The sequence below is a fragment of the Arachis ipaensis genome, chromosome B3 (assembly GCF_059453495.1).
Source record: "Arachis ipaensis isolate K30076 ecotype BB chromosome B3, ASM5945349v1, whole genome shotgun sequence".
NCBI lineage: Eukaryota > Viridiplantae > Streptophyta > Magnoliopsida > Fabales > Fabaceae > Arachis > Arachis ipaensis.
In genome coordinates this window covers 9,896,364-9,915,695 of record NC_142438.1, presented here as the reverse complement: position 1 = coordinate 9,915,695, position 19,332 = coordinate 9,896,364, and the positions used below count along the sequence as shown (strand labels likewise).

The 19,332-nt window shown below is 33.3% G+C and overlaps 1 protein-coding gene and 1 pseudogene across 1 annotated transcript; both read right to left on the bottom strand.

Annotated features, from left to right (window-relative positions):
• Positions 1 to 7,503: 7,503 nt before the first annotated feature.
• Positions 7,504 to 9,581, bottom strand: LOC148569802 (uncharacterized; annotated as a pseudogene).
• A 1,962-nt stretch (positions 9,582 to 11,543) lies between these two features.
• Positions 11,544 to 13,979, bottom strand: LOC107632220 (putative E3 ubiquitin-protein ligase ARI10). Its single transcript, XM_021118087.2, has 2 exons — positions 12,892 to 13,979; positions 11,544 to 12,255 (listed from the first exon to the last, which is right to left on the bottom strand). The coding sequence occupies exons 1-2, from the start codon at positions 13,977 to 13,979 to the stop codon at positions 11,574 to 11,576; spliced, it is 1,770 nt and encodes a 589-aa protein (XP_020973746.1). The 3' UTR covers positions 11,544 to 11,573.
• Positions 13,980 to 19,332: the final 5,353 nt, after the last annotated feature.

Sequence of the window (19,332 nt, the reverse complement as noted above, 5' to 3'; positions counted from 1 at the left end):
GCGGGTAAAAAAACGAGAAGGTTGAAATTGAATGCGGTAGGGTTCACAAGAACGTGGTTGGGAACCTGACGGAGATGGTGGTGGTTATACGCGGAGGAAGAGGAATGTACGTATTTAGGCGATGGGAGTGATGAAAGTAGGAATCCATGGCGGCGGAGAGAGGAGACAGAAGGACAAACGGAGATGGAGGAAGGAGATACAGAAGATTAGGGTTCATTGTGTGGGAGCTTGATTTGGGGAAGAATTTGGGCGACGGTAGTGATAAAAGTATGGATCCATGGCGGCGGAGAGAGGAGACAGAAGGACAAACGGAGATGGAGAAGGAGATACAGAGGATTAGGTGTATGGAAGCTTGATTTGAAAAAAATTAAAGATTGAATTTTTAATAAATTACATAATCACCCACTTTAGACTATAATTTAATTACTAATAGTTTAACCATAGTTAACATAGCAACCAATTAAAAGATGACATGTCACAGAGAGTAAATTACATGTTATTATAGAAAGGATAGAGTAAAATTCACCATATATATATATATATATATATATATATAAATGAGAAGTGTAGGTTGAACAACTTTTGTGTTTTGTAACCGTCAATTGGCCATTAATAATATTTTTAATAGTGTGAGATTAAATTCATCCTCTTCTTTGTCTTCCAGAGATTATTCTTCTTCGTCTTCCAGTGATTCTTGGTCTTCGTCTTCTTCATCTTCCGTTTCATATGTATAGTTGTTGTTCATGGCGGATGAAACCAAAGGATGCACGAAATTGAAAAAACAAAGGGGCAGTTGTCTAAGTATCAGGCAAAGACCAAATATTATATATATATATATATATATATATATATATATATATATATATATATGAAGTGCTAGGGTTAGCAATTTTTATGTTTTATAACTATCAATTAGTTATCAATAATATTTTTAATGATGTAAGATTAAATTTAATGGTGTGAAATTATTCAAATTTTTTTTAATAATTAAATGCTAACAAATTTTTTAAAAAATTGCTTTTTATGATAAATTAAAGGATAAATTAAAAAGTAAATTTATCCCTTGTATTATGACTTATTATTATTAAATAAAATAAAATAAATTAACTTATTATAGTTAATTTTAATTTTTAATTTAACATAAATTTTTTAATTTAAACAATTAATTATGATCTAATTTTTTTAAATTAAAAAAATTAATAAAAAAAGTTTATTTTTATAATTTTTTATTTTTTTTAAATTATATATTTTATTAATTAATTTTAATCACAAAATAAAAAATCTCAAAATAAAAAAAAAAAAACTAAAAATTTCAAGAGGCACCAAAAATTTAAAATTTTCAAAATTTTCTCTTTCTTGCTTTCTTAAATTTTTTTCAAAAATATTTTTCATTGTTCTAAGAGAGCATTATTAAAAAAATGTTTTAGAAAATTTAAATTTTATGTCTCTTCGATTTTTCGTATTTGTTTTTTAATAAATTTTTTATTTTGTGGTTAAAATTAATTAATAGATGTGTAATTTAAAAAAATAAAAAATTATAAAATAGAACTTTTCTAGTAATTTTTATAATTTATAAAAAAAAGTTATATCATAATTATTTGATTAGGTTAGCAAAATTTAGATTAGATTAAAAATTTAATCACGATAAGTCAACTTATTTTATCTAATAATAATAAGATATGTCATGAAAGAATAATTTATCTTTTATTTTAGAAAAAAATTGAATAGAATAATTTTTTTGAATAATATGAACAACTACCAATTAAATGAAAACATACTACACTTCCAAATTATCCATTTAAATCTTAATATTAAAATAACCATCTGCACACCTAATAAAATGAACATTCGAATTCACATTGTTTAATATCTTCATTGTCTACCTATACTTTACCTATATATATATATATATAACTTTAAAAAACTATAATTAATAAATTATTAATTTTATTTATTTTTAAATAAAATTTAAATAATTATTAATTAATAATAATTAATATCAAATACAGTTTAAGGGGATGTTAAAAAAAAATTGACAATGTAAAGTATGATCTCTAACCCTTCATTATTCTCTCTTTTATATTTATTTTTAGTTCCACTTATAAAATTAATGGTGAGAGATCACACTTTACTCCCTCAGTTGTTAAAAAAAATTGAAAGGATCCATTTTCCAGTTTAAGAATACTTATTAATTTATTATTAGCTAGATCTTTATTGATTATTTAACAGAAAATATATAAAAAACAAAGAAAAAATGTATAGAATATTATATGCAATTATATCCCACTTTTGTGTAGTGATGAATAAAAAATGAAAAAAAAAATTCATAACATAAATTTTCTTAATTTTTTTAATTATTTGATAAAGTGTGATTTTTCTTCTTATATTCTTTAAATGAAATAAAAAAATATATAAAAAATGTTAAATAATAAAAAATCACATTTTATCAAATAATTATTTTAAAAAAAATAGAGAAAATCAATTAAAAAAAAGGGTAAAGTACTAAATTGGTCCCTAAGTTTGGGCGTAATTCTGTTTTGGTCCTTAAAGTTTAAAGTGTTCTATTTGAATCCAAAAAAGTTTCATTTAGCATCAATTTAGTCCTACAGTGAGGTCAAAATTAAATAATTAACAAAATGTCCTACATAACAACAGTACAAGAACAAAATCGATAATTTGGAGAACAAGTACAAGCTCCAGAGGCATAAAATCAACCATTGATACATCAATACATTTATTTATTATTTTTTTATAATATAAATGAAATATTTTCTATAAAACTAAAGAAAATGATAAATAAATGTATTGATGCATCAATGGTTGATTTTGTGCCTCTGGAGCTTGTACTTGTTCTCCAGATTATCGATTTTGTTCTTGAACTGTTGTTATGTAGGACATTTTGTTAATTATTTAATTTTGACCTCACTGTGGGACTAAATTGATGTTAAATGAAACTTTTTTGGATTCAAATAGAACACTTTAAATCTTAAGGACTAAAACAGAATTATGCCCAAACCTAAGGGACCAATTTAATACTTTACCCTAAAAAAAAATGTATACTTGTAGTATATCAAAGACGGGTATAAATACAATTTCTCGTAAATGTGAACTCAATTTCAAATATATAACGTCAAGAGGAGCATAAATTTTGTATTCATTATTGTGCAATAGTGATCAACATATAGAATGAAAAATAAATGTATGAGTAAAGCAATAAATCTCCTAAATTATTCAATCGATGAGAAATGTTTTCCTAAATTTGTTAACGATTAAAATAACTCTAAAATATTTTAAAACGCAATAAAAACACTATAACGTTAATAATATATACTTTTGAAAAGAATTTTATAGATTAGATTTGATATAAGTTTTTACAATTATAATTTAAAAAAAAGTTTTTTTATTTTTAAAATTTAATGATTTTATCCAAAATAGATATCTTTTGCAATGATATTTTTTGCAATTTTAATGACCAAAATAAATTTTTAATCTCTCAATCTTTCTCACTTTTATGATTTACAATAATCTACAGTCTTGCCTTCATTTTCAAGCTCTATGGCTCCATTTTTACTTTTCTCAATCTTTCTTATTCTCTCACTTTTCTCTGCTTTTGAACTCTAAAATTCGACCAAAATTACTGTCGTTTATTTAATTTGTGTGGGATGACGTTTGTGAGTGTTGCTGGTGGATTGGTGGTGTGGTTGAGTTGTCGGGTTTCTGGGTCGCATTACTGAGTGAGTCTTTCTGACTCTCTGTGTAATTAGCGTTGTTGTTGCTCCCTATTGTCATGTCACTAATGTCGCTGGTTAGTGGTCACCATGTCAACCATAGCTTAGCATTGGTACCCTAAACCGTGAAGAATGAGCGCAGTCGCACTTTGCATAGTATCACCGATTATGGCTTTCTCATCATCCCTTCCGATGATCCGAGCTCTGTGGCATTCTCTCTTATTATTGTGATGTTTCATGCGTTTTGAGAGAGTGGAAAAGAAAAACGGCACAGTTTTGCTATAATATTCCCTTAATACTATAAAACGACGTCGTTTTATCGTTGTTGATTTGTCAATACCCATAGTAGTCCCCGAGATTCACGCAATTACTCATAGTAATCTCTAAGATCCCGATTTTTCTATTGTAGTCCTCCAGATAGAGTTCCGAGCACTCAAACTAGTCCCTGACCATATTTCAGGTGATAACTCATCACCGGAGCACTGACGTGGCCTCGGATTGCCACGTTGGAGGGCTCCCAACGACTAGCTGAGCTGGCTAAATTCTAATTTTTACCCAGATTGGTCCCTCCTAGTATATGTAACCCTAAATTCCCAAATTCTCATACACCTCTCCTCTTCGTCTTGTTCACCTCTTCTTCTTCTTCTTTCATACACTTCTTCCTGTTCATACACTCTCATCCGGGGCTGTTACTCATGTCGATGATGGGTGGAGGTAGCACTGCAGGTGGAAGCTCTGTTCGTTCTCCATCTAGCTGGAACCGGACTAGAACGCAAATGAAGAGTAGAAGATCGGCCCCGCCAGAATGGTGCGGTTGTGGCTGTAGGCCAGTTCTCAGATGGTCTGGCACAGATTCGAATCCGAATAAACTGTTCTATGGCTGCCCCAATTATAATGTAGCTTAGAATAATTACTTGTGTTGCTGTGATTCTCCTCCCCTGACTATTCTTGTGTTGTTATGATTCTCCTCCCCTGACTGTTCTTGTGTTGTTCCTCTCTAAACTTTGATCCTTTATTTGTTACAGACAAGTAGGAAGAGATGGTGCGGATTTTTTGTGTGGACAGATTCTGTGAATAAGGAACAGGTTGAAAAGTCAGAATTGTGTGGTGATGAAGTGAAGATCAACTTTGATTGGAGGCTTCGAAGGTTGGAGGAGGATGTCCAGATGCAAAAGTTATTACCCAGTTGTTAGTGTTAGTTGTGTGTGTATTGACAGTGTTGTTGGTGATTCTGTATTGTAAATGATGAATGAATTGGTGGTTTTGGGTTCCTTGTTATCAACAGTTGTAAAAATCTGCTTCTTGATGGAATGAAAAGTGTTGTTAACTATGAAATTGTTGTTAAGATAAATTCCATTGTTTATAAAAAAAATAAAGAAACTGCTTCTTGAATGGTAAACCACATAGCATAGTATATTAACATAAATTCCATTGTTTATCAAAAAACAACAAAAGTTGACTGTAAAAGGCAGCCTAGAAACTATTATGCTGCTATCTGTAGTTTCATCAAAAGCAAGGCCAAGGCATACCAAAAAGGCCTTTGGATCACAGTTCACCATCAAGTCATTATATGATGGAAAAGACTAATAACACAAAACAAAACAGAAACTCCTAAGTATATATATCTAAAGTATTCAATTCTTCTTTCTTGGGGGCTTAAATCCTGGCGTTGGGATGAACTGCATCAAGTTGGAAAACTTTGAAGATGTTGCTGAAGATGCACCCTGCAAAGGATTCATTGTTGGTGCGGTTGGTGGCAGAGAGGATCGTCTTCTTGGTGACAGCTTCGAAGGTCTTTTCGATTCAGGATCCTATAGGAGAAACAAGTGGCATTAAGTATTATTTATGCATGGAAATAATAACATACTCAAATGTAATATTTTAGTTACCTTTTCAGAATCCTCTTGCTCAGAAGCAAAAGGCTGAGTTAAGTTGATCTCCTGGGGATTGCTTTCCAAATCTGCTTGGCCAGAATCGTCTTGGGGCTGCTGAACAGGCTGCTCAGGCAAATGATGTACTTCATCATTTTTCTTCTTCTCAGCCACCTTGGCGGCAGCGGCAGCGGCTGCTGCAGCAGCAGCAGCAGTAGCAGCATCATCATCTCTCTTCTTTTTGCAGCCTCTCTTCGTATGCCCCTTTTCACCACAGTAACTTCATGTAAAGGCACCCAGCTGTCTCTTTAGGTGTACACCGTCTGCAGTGTTGCCCGAGAGTTTTGGGTCAACTTTAGGCTTCTTAGTTCCAAAACCACTCTTCTCGTCCGCATCCATCCTCCTCTTCATCTTTAGTTTTCCAGGTTTTGTCTTGATTTTAGGGGCATGTGGCCTGTTACAGTCCTCTGCTTTTTCCCACATTGGTTGACCCGAAATTGGATTAATGTGGTGGTTATAAGTTTCCCTGTATGAGTCCATGGTCAGCCATCTGTGACAGAAGTCTTCTGGCTGCTTATTCACACGAGAGAGGGCAGCACAAGCGTGCACACACGGAATACCTGCAGGTGCCAAACAGTGACATGAACCATGATAATAGTTATGGTTGAAGAAAGTAAAATGCATAAAGACAATTAACTTACCCGTTAGCATCCAAAATTGGCATGTGCACAATCTTTTTCCTATGTCCACAACATGGTTAGTTGGATGTCCGTGCACCTCAAATTTTTCGTATCTGTTATCCCCAGTCCAAATTGGCTTCCAATGCTTGGATTCTTTCCTAACCTTTTCCAGCCTGCTCTTTATAACAGGTGTGAGCTTCCCAGTGTGATTCTGCAGCTTTACCTTATTTTTCGCTATGGTACGCATAACAAACATCCTTACCTCCTCCAGCAATGTTATGATGGGTTTGGCTCGTGCATCCTTGATCTTAGCATTGAACACTTCGCAGGCGTTGTTACAGATGCTATCCAACTTCGGCTTATGGCTGAATAAGCTTCTGGTCCAAGCATCCATCAGCCACTTCTCTAAGTATGCCCAAGCATCCTCATTTAACCTTTTGATCTTCTCCATTCCATCCCTGAATTCTTAGTATGTTGTTGCCCTTGCACATTCCCACAGAAGTACCCTTAGCTGTAAGTCCTTCCAATTCTTGTTAAAATTTTCCATAAATGCCAGACGTAGAAACGGTGATGCACATTAGGCATCACCGCTTTCACTGCTGATATCAGTCCCTGCTAGATTTAGTAAATATTATACACAGATAATGGTCCCTGACTTTATAATCGTGATACATAATAGTCCCTAACATTTGATTACTATTCTCATAATAGTCCCTACAATTGAAGGTCGTGACCCATACAAGTCCCTAACGTTTATCTAACGTGCACATAATGATCCAGGAAGTATATAACATGCTTAATAGGACATCCAGATTAATTAGACAACCAATAATTACAAGTTCTCCATATAATGCATACAAGCATAATGAAAGCACAATTCTTCAAGTAATAATAACAGCACAATGGTTTCCCTAATAACTAACCATCAATATCCAATCATCTCACAATTAATGCAGATAGGAGTAACCGCAAAATTCTTTCCAAAATAACTAACCAACATACTCGAATGGAAGCATAATTCTTCAAGTAAGCATAACAGCAGAATTCTTTCCCTAATAACTAAACATCAATATCCAATGATCTCACAATTAATTCAGATAAGTATAACATCAAAATTCTTTCCATAAAAACTAACCATCAAAATCCAATGAAAACACAATTCTTCACAATAAGCATAACAACACAATTCTTAATATAAGATTAAATAAAATCAAAGCAAGACAATCAAATAAAATCACACATTTTGCATATCCGATATGAAGCACCAGTCATAATCTTTATAATGCCCCAAGTCCTGATGAAGTAACTCAAGAAACCATCTCCATGTCTCTGTATTCTCTACTCTGACAATAGCCTAGGCTATGACATAGATATGATGATTTGCATCTAACCCCACGGCTGACAAAATCTGGCCACCAAACCGTGTCTTCAGGAAAGCACCATCCAGACCTATCAAAGGACGGCAACCAGCCTTAAACCCGTTTTTGCAGCCACTTAAGCATATATACATTCTATCAAAGGTAACTTCACCATCTGGTTGGGGGGTGGTGCATATTTGTACAGTGGAACCGGGATTAGTCGTCAACAGCGTCATACCATAATCCCTAACCATCTTATATTGCTCTTTCTCATCCCCATACACTACACTTCTTGCATCCATTAATGCCCTGGATATTGAATTTTTATTCAGTGTCAAGTCAAACCGTGTCTTGAAGTAAGTTGTAGTTTCGTAGTGTTTAAAATTTGGATACTTTCTCACTTTCTTCACAAGCTTGCTGCATACCCAATTCCTGTTGGCAGCCCTATTCTTGTCCTCTCTTGGACAAGTGTGGTCATCATTGAATGTCTTAATTTGCCAACAGGTGTCTTCATGGTCTCTTGATGCATAAGCCACCCATGGGCACTCTTTGACCTTACACACTGTCCTGCACCTTATGTTATCATTTTTCACTATCTTTATGCTTCTACCCTCTTGGATTGTATATTCTCTCACAGCTTCTCTAAATTTCCATTTAGTTCCAAACTTCATGCCTACCTCAAGGTGCAGCTCTCTAAACCTTGCACCCTCCCTAAATAGCGGACTTGCCTCTTCAGATTCATTTCCTTCCTCCAACTCATCTTCTGAGTTTGGAGGCGTCTTTATCTCCTCCGAGTGCCAAGAATTGGTGCCATCTGAGTCAACACCCTGGGTCTAGTCCATCCTCTACCCCTTCAAGAACACAACCCACAAACCCAAGGTCAACTTCAGCGTCGCTCACCTCCTCCACCAAACCATCGTCTTCATGTAATATCTTCTCCTTCTCTTTACCTAGTGGATTAATATTTCTCTTACCCACCGCTGAATGTGTCATGTTTCTCCTAATCCTACTCCCAGTTTTAGGATCATTCCCTGTAGCCTCAGAATCAGAGGAACTACCCTTATCCGGACCTGGCTTAAACATGCTATCCTCTTCACTGTCAAAGGAGTCAGAAGATACATCAAAGAAAACTTCATTGTTAAACACCTTGCTACTAAATCCTCTAGCAGCAGACTGTGTACAGGGTCTCCTGAAAATACTTGGTCTCTTGGACAGTTTCTTCTTGTTGCTCTTATCTGATTTAGTGTTCTGATTGGGCTTCGTGGACTGGCTGATTTTGGTGGGCTTGGTGAGCTTGGTGAGCTTGGTGAGCTTGGTGGGTTTGGTGGGCTTGGTGGGCTTGGTGGCTTTTGGGAAGTTAGTCTTCTTGAGAGGTTTGGTTGTCTTGGAAGGATTAGCAGTTTTAGAGTGTGATGGTTGTGATTGCCGTGGAGATGTTTTATTCTTTTTGGGACTGAATTTGCAAGAAGTATTGGGTACAACCTTAGGGATAGGAGCAACTATGAGTGCATGAGTCTGTGTAAGTGGGGGACTCACATCAGTATCTGTACCTGCATTACACCCCCTCTCCACCATGATCATCCAAGTACACAACTGTGTTATCTCCCTCTAACACCTCCGGCACTGACACTGTATGCTCGAAATATATATCAATCAATCCCTCATTTGTCCTAGCACAATTCACCATCTCTCTTATCTCTTTGTCACTATTTATATTTCTCAACCCATTATCCAAGCCTTTTCCAGGAACATGCCACCAGCACTGTTTTATGTCATTGTACCCAAGCTCCTTATGGTAGTTCCGTATGTAGAAGACATCTAGAGTATCAGTGTCTAGATCACCTAAACAGGCCTTGTTGTCCGGAGAATATATCATAATCCCTTCTGTATTTTTTTTTGAAGTCACCCCCCATGATGAAACATGATGTCCAACTTCTCCTCCATCTGTAAGAAATTTAAAATTTTTACAATATACAGGGAGAATTTGAAAGCCTACTCATGCATTAAAAAGGAAAAATAATCACCACAATAAAACATACTTTTTCAAACCTCCATACATCTCCCTGTTTCATCCCTGTTTCATTCGGGTATTACAGCAACCCGACAAACCCCAGCCAAGATTCAAACTCTAGACACTACAATACCACCAAAACTCTAGAACCTCAACTACACTGACCAATGCTATCATCAACCAACACTGTATTCAAAATGCAAAGTAAAAAAAAAAAGAAGGTTACCTTGAGTCCGATCACAACGTCAGAACCTCGTGTTTGTGGTGAAGGAAGGGAAGGGAAGAGCGATAACAACTTCTGATCAGATGACTTCTTCTCTAAAATTTTTGTAAACCCAGCAAATACAACCCTACGGCTATGCCATTGATGGGGAGATGAAGAAGAAGTCAGAAGGTGGAAGAATAAGAGACGAAGTGTTTGTGTTGGGGGAGAAAACTGTTTTTCATAACAAGTAACACCTATACGGCGTCATTTTTGGCTTTCAAGGGCGCCAAACCCAAAACGACGTCGTTTTGGACACGTCTCACGTGGCAATCCGAGGCCATGTCAGTGCTCCGGTGATGAGTCATCACCTGAAATATGGCCAGGGACTAGTTTGAGTGATCGGAGCTCTATCTGGAGGACTACAATAAAAAAAATCAGGATCTTAGGGATTACTATACTATGAGTTATTGCGTGAATCTCAGGGACTACTATGGGTATTTACTCAACAATACATGCAAAAAACGTTAATGGAAGTTGTTAAGTATTTGACATAAGAACAAATGAGATTAATGTTAAATCTCTAAGGTATCGTTTGTTTTGAGATACTGAGAGACAGAGACTAAGAGACTGAGACTCAGTATCATATTTGTTGGTTTAAAGACTGGTACTACTAAACTTTCTGTCCCTATCTCCAAAATTTTAGTATTTCAGTGCCTCTAAAAAGTAGGGATATATGGAACTAAAATTTATAGAGATAAAGACTGAAATTTTAATAATATTTTATACCTAAAATACTCTCATTTTATAATTAATTAATTCTAGTTTTATCCTTTGTGCAAATTAAATTAGACTTTTATTCTTATTTTAATTTTTGTCTCTCATTTTACACCAAACATAATATTAAAATTTATTTTAATTTCAATTTCTGTCTCTTAATCTCTGTGTTTTTGTCTCTATTTGTATTTGTCTACCAAATGCTACTAAAGGACTAATTTGAATAAATAAATGTTTAAGCGATTAATTTGATTAAAAAATTGAGGAACGAAAATGACGATCGACTAATTGACTAACCTTTCAAACTAATTTTATCACTAACCCTTCTATTGTTTGAATATTTCAATTAACTAATGTATAAATTTCAAAAAGAAGGACAAAGTGTATAATCACTTTCCATCTCCTCCTTCTGAATATTTATATGGTTGGTTTCTTTTTAACATATGTATATATCTCATTACGGACACGTGCTCACACACGCTAATCAATTTAAGTAAGAAAACTAGTAAATTGAGAAAGTGAAAATATAACCCTTGAATCAAATAGTAAAAATCATACATAATGAAAATTACATATTCAACAGAGATCCTTACTTTATTACTTAATATTCTCGGATTTTTCCATCAATTATATTCTTTGATCATGTGTAGAGTACTAGAGTTTGATGGGATTATTCTGCGTATTTGACCAAGCTTTTTATGTTAGAAAATGTTTAGACTTTAGATAGGAGAAAGCAGTAAGCACCAATTCCTCGCTGGGTCAGAGAAGATCCCATTAAACTAGAACTAACCAAAATAAGAGAGAAATTTTGATTAAGCAGTTCATCACCAAAAACAAGAACCGTTACATAGCTTAACTAAATTGTTATCTAAATAGTTTTCTACGGTCAACTTACGCAAAAACAAGTGCTACCAAAAGGAAAATGGTTTGAGTAATTCAATGGATGTTAATTAACCATACGCAATGGACACCAAATGACGGGAGGATCACGAGAACAGATCCAGCACTGGTATTTGTATTTCTTCTCAATGCAGGGACACTCTAGAGTGCTGGCAAGGTTGTAATAACCGCAATAACCGCATTTCCGGAGACCAATCTCTGTCATCCCATCCCTCACCACACCTCGAGGCCAAGAAGACAATGAGGAGGACCTTGAGCTTTCACCATAACTCTTCACATTCACATCGTCAAGCCCTCTATCCTCCAATTGTGTCACCATATTATCAAAGAAATTCTTGGTGACAACGGTCAGATGAGAAAGTTCCAGACGATTCCTATCGAAACCGTCTTTCTTCCTATTCAGGATCTCCATCAGCATTGTTTCGGCAAACTTGTGAAGCTTCTCCAATGCACTCTCAGCAACGCCTTGTGTGTGTTCGAACAACTCCTTCTTGGCTTTCTCCTCCTCAGGGATGAAGTAACCATATGCATAGGTCCACTTCAGCAACTTCCTACACTCGATTACCTCTTCCCAAGCCTTCTTCACAAACTCAAAATCATCTTCACGCCTTTCAAATTCCTTGCACAGGATTCTTATATTCTCATTGTTCAGGTACTTCTCCATCATCTCAATCGATTTTTTCCTTGAGAATTCGTTGGTAAACCAACGTTCATAATAGTGAGTGTACCTATCAAATATGAACCCAATTACTAAATCAAATATGAACAAGAATATTATATGGTAAACAATTTTCTAGTCAACAAAAAAGAAAGAAAATGTTAGAGGATAAACATTTTTAGAATAAAAATAAAAAAATTGACTAATATTAGTTCAAACATAAGGAGACAAAAAGTCTTAGTCATAAAAAGTTTCTCATTATGAAAAGAAAAACACTGGAAGACTATTACTTTTAATGACAAAAGATTGAAGAATTAGATTAATACATACTCAAATGCATTTTCACTCACACATTACATTTGACATACTTTGACATGTTAGACTAATTTATCTACCATAATGTGAGTTAATATTTTAACTTTTATTTGAACTATGAATTAAATTTTATCCTATTATCCAATTAAATTTATCCATCTAGATAATATTTTAACTAAGATTAACAAATTAATTACTTTTGCTAGAGTGACAAACAATTGATTATCTGTCCAAGGATATGCAAATTAAATTTATTCAACATACTACAGCAAGTCAGCAACACAGGTAAACTTTTTCATCAATACCAATCAAAGCTTGTTATTACCCATAAGAAGAACATATATGACAAAATAGAAGTATAATATAACATAACAAATATAAATGTTTGTACCTCTCCAAGTCCAAATAGCCATTTCCATTGTCCATTGTGGGCGTCTCAGTATTCCGGGCTGAGAAACGGTTACAACCATAAGCGGAACACAGAGACCACCTAGAAAGACATAGCCAGCAAAATCGGCAGCCACAAACAGTGCAAATCATCTGCATGCAACCCTCATTCTTCTCAATGCGGATCCCACAATCGGGGCATTCCTTCGTGAAAGCAGAGATCCAAATCACGCTCTGAGAATCATCCACATTCTTCTTCATCCACTCAGCCACCGTTTCACAACTCACAGGTCTATGACCATCTTCACCACATTCCCAGCAAAACCTATGTTCATTACTGCAACAAGCCTCAACATATTTGTTAGCGTAATTTCCATCCGATTCGTAAAGAACAGCAAGATCGCAAGCAGGACTTGGACACCACTTTATATTCTTTCTGGTTTCAACATACGAGCGTAACAAGAAACGATCGTACATGTTCTTGTTTGTCTCGCTGGCGAATCGCCGAACAGTTTCAATCTCCAAGGAAGCCTCACAAGATGGATGAGGGCATCGCATCGGTTTCAGGCACTCATGAGGACCTTCTTGGATCTTCTCATCGATGTAGTGCTTCCAACAATCGATGCAGTATCCATGGCCACACTTGGCATACTCCACCTTCTTGTACCAAACTGAATCGTCAAAGCAGATCTCGCATGTAGAACTCTGGATTAGTTCCTTCCAGTGGTTGATGTTGTTACTACTATTGAGCAAGCCAACGAGTTCTCGAACTCTTTGTTCGTCTTCGAACCAAGCTTCGTGGACCTTCATGGCGCTCCAGCCATGGTGGATAAGCAAAAGGCACGCATCGGATTGTGGTATGAGAAGAACAGATGATACCTTGTTGATTTCAGTGGTTTGGAGCTTCCTGATATCGGAGTCGGTCAAAGTAGTGAAGCAGCTGCTTTGTGGTGTGGATGATGATGATGATGGTGGTGGTGATTCTTTGATCTCTGCTGCAGCAATAATGGAGTACTCATCCTCCTCTTCTACTTCATGATGAGGAGATTCGTTTTGGAACAGAAAAGGTTCCATTTCATATGAGGTGTCCATGGAGGGAACCAAAGGATGAAGGAAACTGAAGAAGCAAAGGGAATGGATGGGCTTATTGGAGAAGACATTACTAGACTTTTTATATGTATACAACTCATATATTATATTTTTTTAAAAAAAATTATATAATATATTTTATGGAAGCAATAAAGAGACAAAAATAAAGAAAATTTTTTATATAATATATGTTAACCATAAATCCTAATAAAACCAATGAATGAATGTATAGGACTATAGGTATTAGTAGATACACTCCTCCTATATGCAACTGTGGATCCAAATCTGTCAATCAATATTAGTTTCACCATTTGGGTTTGGATATGAGAGAGAGACCAAAAGAAATCTTGAATTTATTGTCATTTTTAACACCTGATTATACTTTTCAGTATTTTGAGGCTCAAGGCAGCTTTGTGTCAAGCCAGACACTCATGGGTGGTCAAAACTCAAAACAATTTGATAAGCATTCCTTCAAATCCCTGAACCGTCAAAGATATTCATTCAAGAGATTGCATCTTTGAATGAATAAGTGTGTGTTTGGATTACAGTTTCTGAACGGAGTTTGCATAAAATTGATTTTGCAAAATTGATTTTGATGGAAAGTAAGTTTGTGTTAACGTGATTTATCTTTGGCAATCTTTATATCAAAATTGATTATAGTAAAATAAATGTTGTTTGGATTATACTACTCAAAATCACTTTTAGATAAAAAATTACCAAAAAAGACATCAATTTAAATAATTTTTTTTATATACATGCAAAATCAAAACACTAATAAAAATAATATAAAAAATATTTATCATATAAATAAAATAAATACAATAAAAAATAAAAATATGGAAAAGAGTACTATAAATTTTATAATATTAAACAAAAAGAAAATATTCTATAATTTTTTTTTAGTACGGTCAGTACTCTTTAATTTAGTATTATTTTGGACTATAATCCATTTCCTTTATTGTATCAACTATTTTTCATTATCTATGACTCTATTGTTACTTATAATTAGTTTTTGTTTATTTTGTCTTTTTTTATAAGATCATAATTTATATTATAAAATTTTGATAATGAATGTAGTATATAATAATTACAATTACAAATTTTATAAAATCAGAATAAAAAATAAAAAAATTAATACAAAACAAAAATAGAGTACATCAAAGAATAAAAAAAATTGATACAGATAAGAAATAATAAAAATGTCATAAAACCAACAACATATATCATATGAACAAAAAAAATACAATAAAAGGTAAATAAAATTCATATGAATAAAATTAAATAAAAAAATAAAAAATTTTCATACACAATATAAATACAATACAGTAAAGGAGGAGCAAATAATAATAAAAATATCTAAAAATTAGAGCATAATAAAAAAATCAACAACATTTGTCAATGAATAAAAAAAATACAATAAAAAAAATAAAAATCACATGAACAAAGTCAAACAAAAATAAAAAAATTTCATAAAAAATATACATATAAAAAATAATATAGTAAATGATAAAAAAAATTCATATAAAAACATAACATGAGTAATTAGAATACTACACAAATAATATAAAAATATTTATCCTATAAATATAAAATACAATAAAAAATATAAAAATTAAAATATGAAAGTGAGTACTAAAAATAATAAAAAAATTAAAATATTCACTTTGCTAGTGATTGAAACAAATTTGAACCATTTTGATGAAAAAAATTGGAACTAAGAACAAGTAGGAAGAACTATAGAGAACTGTGATGGTAATAGTTACTAGTATCCTTTGTATAGAAGAAAATGAAGGATATGATTGGTAAAAAAGAAATAAAATTTCCACCTAATTTTCTAAGATAATCAGCCACCATGAACGTGAAACGCAGAAGCTACAAATTTTAGCTTCTCATAAACGTACGTTTAAAGGCAAAATCACTTCTGCGTTCAGAAGAATAAAAGTTGCCAAACATAAAAGTGAAACTTTCAAGAGACTCAAACGTGCTTCTTTCCTCCTCAACGCGTTTGCCAAACACACCCTAAATGGGTGATTATAGGTAGCTAAAAAATAATTATAATATAAGAATATTATATAAAAAATTTTATTCTCTTGATAAGTAAGTGATATATACTTTTTTACTACTTATTATTTTTATTACTTATTATTTTGTTATATGTTTGGAGTCATTAATGTTCTTTCTGAAATTAATTTCAGTTTCTTCCAAATCAAATCCCTAACATCTCTCAATCATATTATTATCCATTAAAATGCAATAATTCTCTGCAAAAAAATATAAAAATTAAATTAAAAAATTTTAACAATTTCTACTATACATCTTATATTTTACACATAGATTCTTAAAAAATAAAAAATAAAATATAAAAAATAATTTTTAAAAAAAATTATTAACTCATCATATTAAAATCAATAAATAAGTATACATATGAATATTAAATAAAAATATTAAAATAATTAAAATTATGGCTTATTAGTGCACATATGAGATAATTTGAAAAATACAATAAGACGTATAGTTTAAAATTTGATAATATTAATTATAAAAATTTATTAATTATAAACGTTATAGGTATGAAATTATAAATATTATGAATACAAATTATAGATGTTATTAACATGAAATTATGGATGTTATGTGTATGAATTTATAGATGTTATGTGTAAATTTATCAATTGAATAGATTAATTTAAGAATTTGATATTTTTTTAAATTCAATTATGATAAAATTTAAAAAATATATATGTTAACTTTATATTTACATATGCAATAACTAAAAAATGATATGTGTATGAATGTAATATCTAATAAACATGAATTTAATTTTTAGATGTTAGTTGTATGTAATTATGAATGTTATGTATATGTACGTGTGAATGTTATGTGTATGAACTTAGTTAGTATACAATATAATTATAAATGCACATAAAAGCACAAAAAAAAATTAAATCAGTTTATTACCATACCTCATCAAAGCTAGTGTAGTTTTTTATATTCTCAAAAATCGGTTGACTGATAACAACCTCGTCGGGTGAGTCCGTCTGTTGTTCAAATTCTTCATCAGCACCTTCTACCATAGGTACCGTATTAAGGACGAATTCAAATGCCATACTATTTGCAACGATAAATGCGACTCCTTGTAAAATTTTTTTACTTTTACACTATTCTGCTTGTAATGGTATTATAGTCATGATTTTTGAATGATCATAATTAAATTAATGGAAGGTATATATTACAAAGAATCAAGTGCAAGTAAATGCCTTAACGGAAATAAATAATTAATGATTTTTTTATATTTTCATTGATTGATATTAAATGCCTTAAGAGAAACAAAGAATCAAGTGTAATTAACTCAATTAATGTATATTATCATTACCATCCATTCTTCTTCTTATTATTAATATTTAATGTATTCTTAAATATAAAAATTAAATTATAAAAAGAATATTAAGTGTTGATTACAAGAATGCCTAATAATAAGGAATATGATATTATAATTAATATCATTAATAAGTAGAGTTGATAAGAATATGATAAGTGGAATGATAAGAGAGTGAGATAATTTATGGAAGGCAATTATTAGAGTGGGAAAGGAAGGACCTGACATATCCCACCTTATGTTTGCGAATGACCTTCTCTTGTTTGTTGAAGCAACAATAGATCATATTAAGGAAGTGACAGGGGTGATTGAAACCTTTTGCAAAGCATCTGGACTGAAGATCAACGTAGAAAAATCCTTCATTATTTTCTCTAAAAGAACCAATACGGACATCCGGGATGAAATCACTAAATATTCGGGTTTTAAAGAACAAAGGGACTTAGGCCGCTACCTGGGGCTATGATCACTAGCAACAGAAAAGAAAAAGAGAACTTCAAGGACATACTAGAGAGAGTCCATAACAAATTGAAAGGGGTGGAAGAGTAAGTGCTTATCACTTGCGGGAAGACTTACACTAGCTCAATCAGTATTAAGTCCAGCTCTCAATTTCAGCATGCAATATGAAAGAGTACCAAGGAGAATCTGTTTAGAGGTGGAAAAACTGCAGAGAAGCTTCATATGGGGAGATGAACCAGATAAGAAGAAAATACATCTCATAAGTTGGAAGACCCTTTGTCAACCGAAATATTTGGGAGGGCTAGGATTCAGAAGGCTCAACACTATGAATGATGCTTTCCTACTAAAAATTATTTGGCAAGCTATGGAGAATCCGTAAGCACTTTGGGTTCAAGTCCTTTCAAATAAGTACTGCAAAGGAAATAGGTTGAACAATCTTATGCAAGCAAAACAAGGCGACTCACCCTTTTGGAGAGAAATTATAAAGTTATGGCCTACGTTTTTAAATGGCTCTATTCACTACATTGGAAATGGATTATCTACTTTGTTTTGGAAGCAAAATTGGTTAGAGAATAAAGGGATCCTCATAAATAAAGCGTTAAATATGGACACTGTGGATGCTGAAAGCCTAGTGTGGGAATGGACTAAGCAAAATGACGAATGAGACATAGACAGACTTAATCAGAACTTGCCTTCTGAGATTGTGATAGAAATTATATGCAAACCACTACCTCAGGCAAAAAATGATGACGATAGAAGAGGGTAGAGACTGTCTCACGATGGAAATTTCTCTATTAACTCTACCTACAAAGAACTCAGAAATTGGCCAAGTGAGGAGAAAGCTGTTTGGAAACAATTTTGGAGTTGGAGAGGTCCACAAAGAGCGAAAATTTTTTTATGGACAGCCATGCACAAGAAATTCATGACAAGTCAGAGAAGAGCCAGAATTTTTGGAGGAGCAGGGGACTGTACGCTATGTAATGGAGGACAAGAAGACATCTTTCATGTGCTGAGAATTTGTCCGAAGGCTTCAACAATTTGGGTGAACCTAGTTAAAACAGACGAAATTCCTAATTTCTTTCAATTGGAATGGGATAATTGGATAGAAATAAATTTTCAACAGCAACTAGGGAAAGATGAAGAGTTAGACTGGAGGGACGTGTTTATTACAGCTTGTTGGAGAATTTGGCAATGGAGGAATAAAGAAATTTATGAACAACAGTATAAAAGACCAATGCAACCATATGAAAAAATTAATAAAGAAGCCAAGGAAATTAAAAGAGCGCTTGAGAAAGCTTACCTCATCGGACAGAGAAGAGGAAGAATTGAAAGGAACGTTCGATGGAACCCCCCACCAGCAGGATGAATCAAATTAAACTCTGACGGAACAGCTCAGGGCAACCCAGGAACTATCGGCTGTGGAGGAATTCTACGGGATGAGGAGGGACGCTGGATAGCGGACTTCTCTCACAAAGTTGGAGTCGGAACAGCTTTCATGGCGGAACTCTGCGGTGTGAAGAAGGG

Coding starts and splice junctions, on each gene's coding strand:
- LOC107632220 (XM_021118087.2), bottom strand. CDS start 13,979: ATGGACACCTCATATGAAATGGAACCTTTTCTGTTCCAAAACGAATCT. Junction 12,256..12,891: donor GGCTATTTGGACTTGGAGAG/GTACAAACATTT, acceptor CATATTTGATAG/GTACACTCACTATTATGAAC.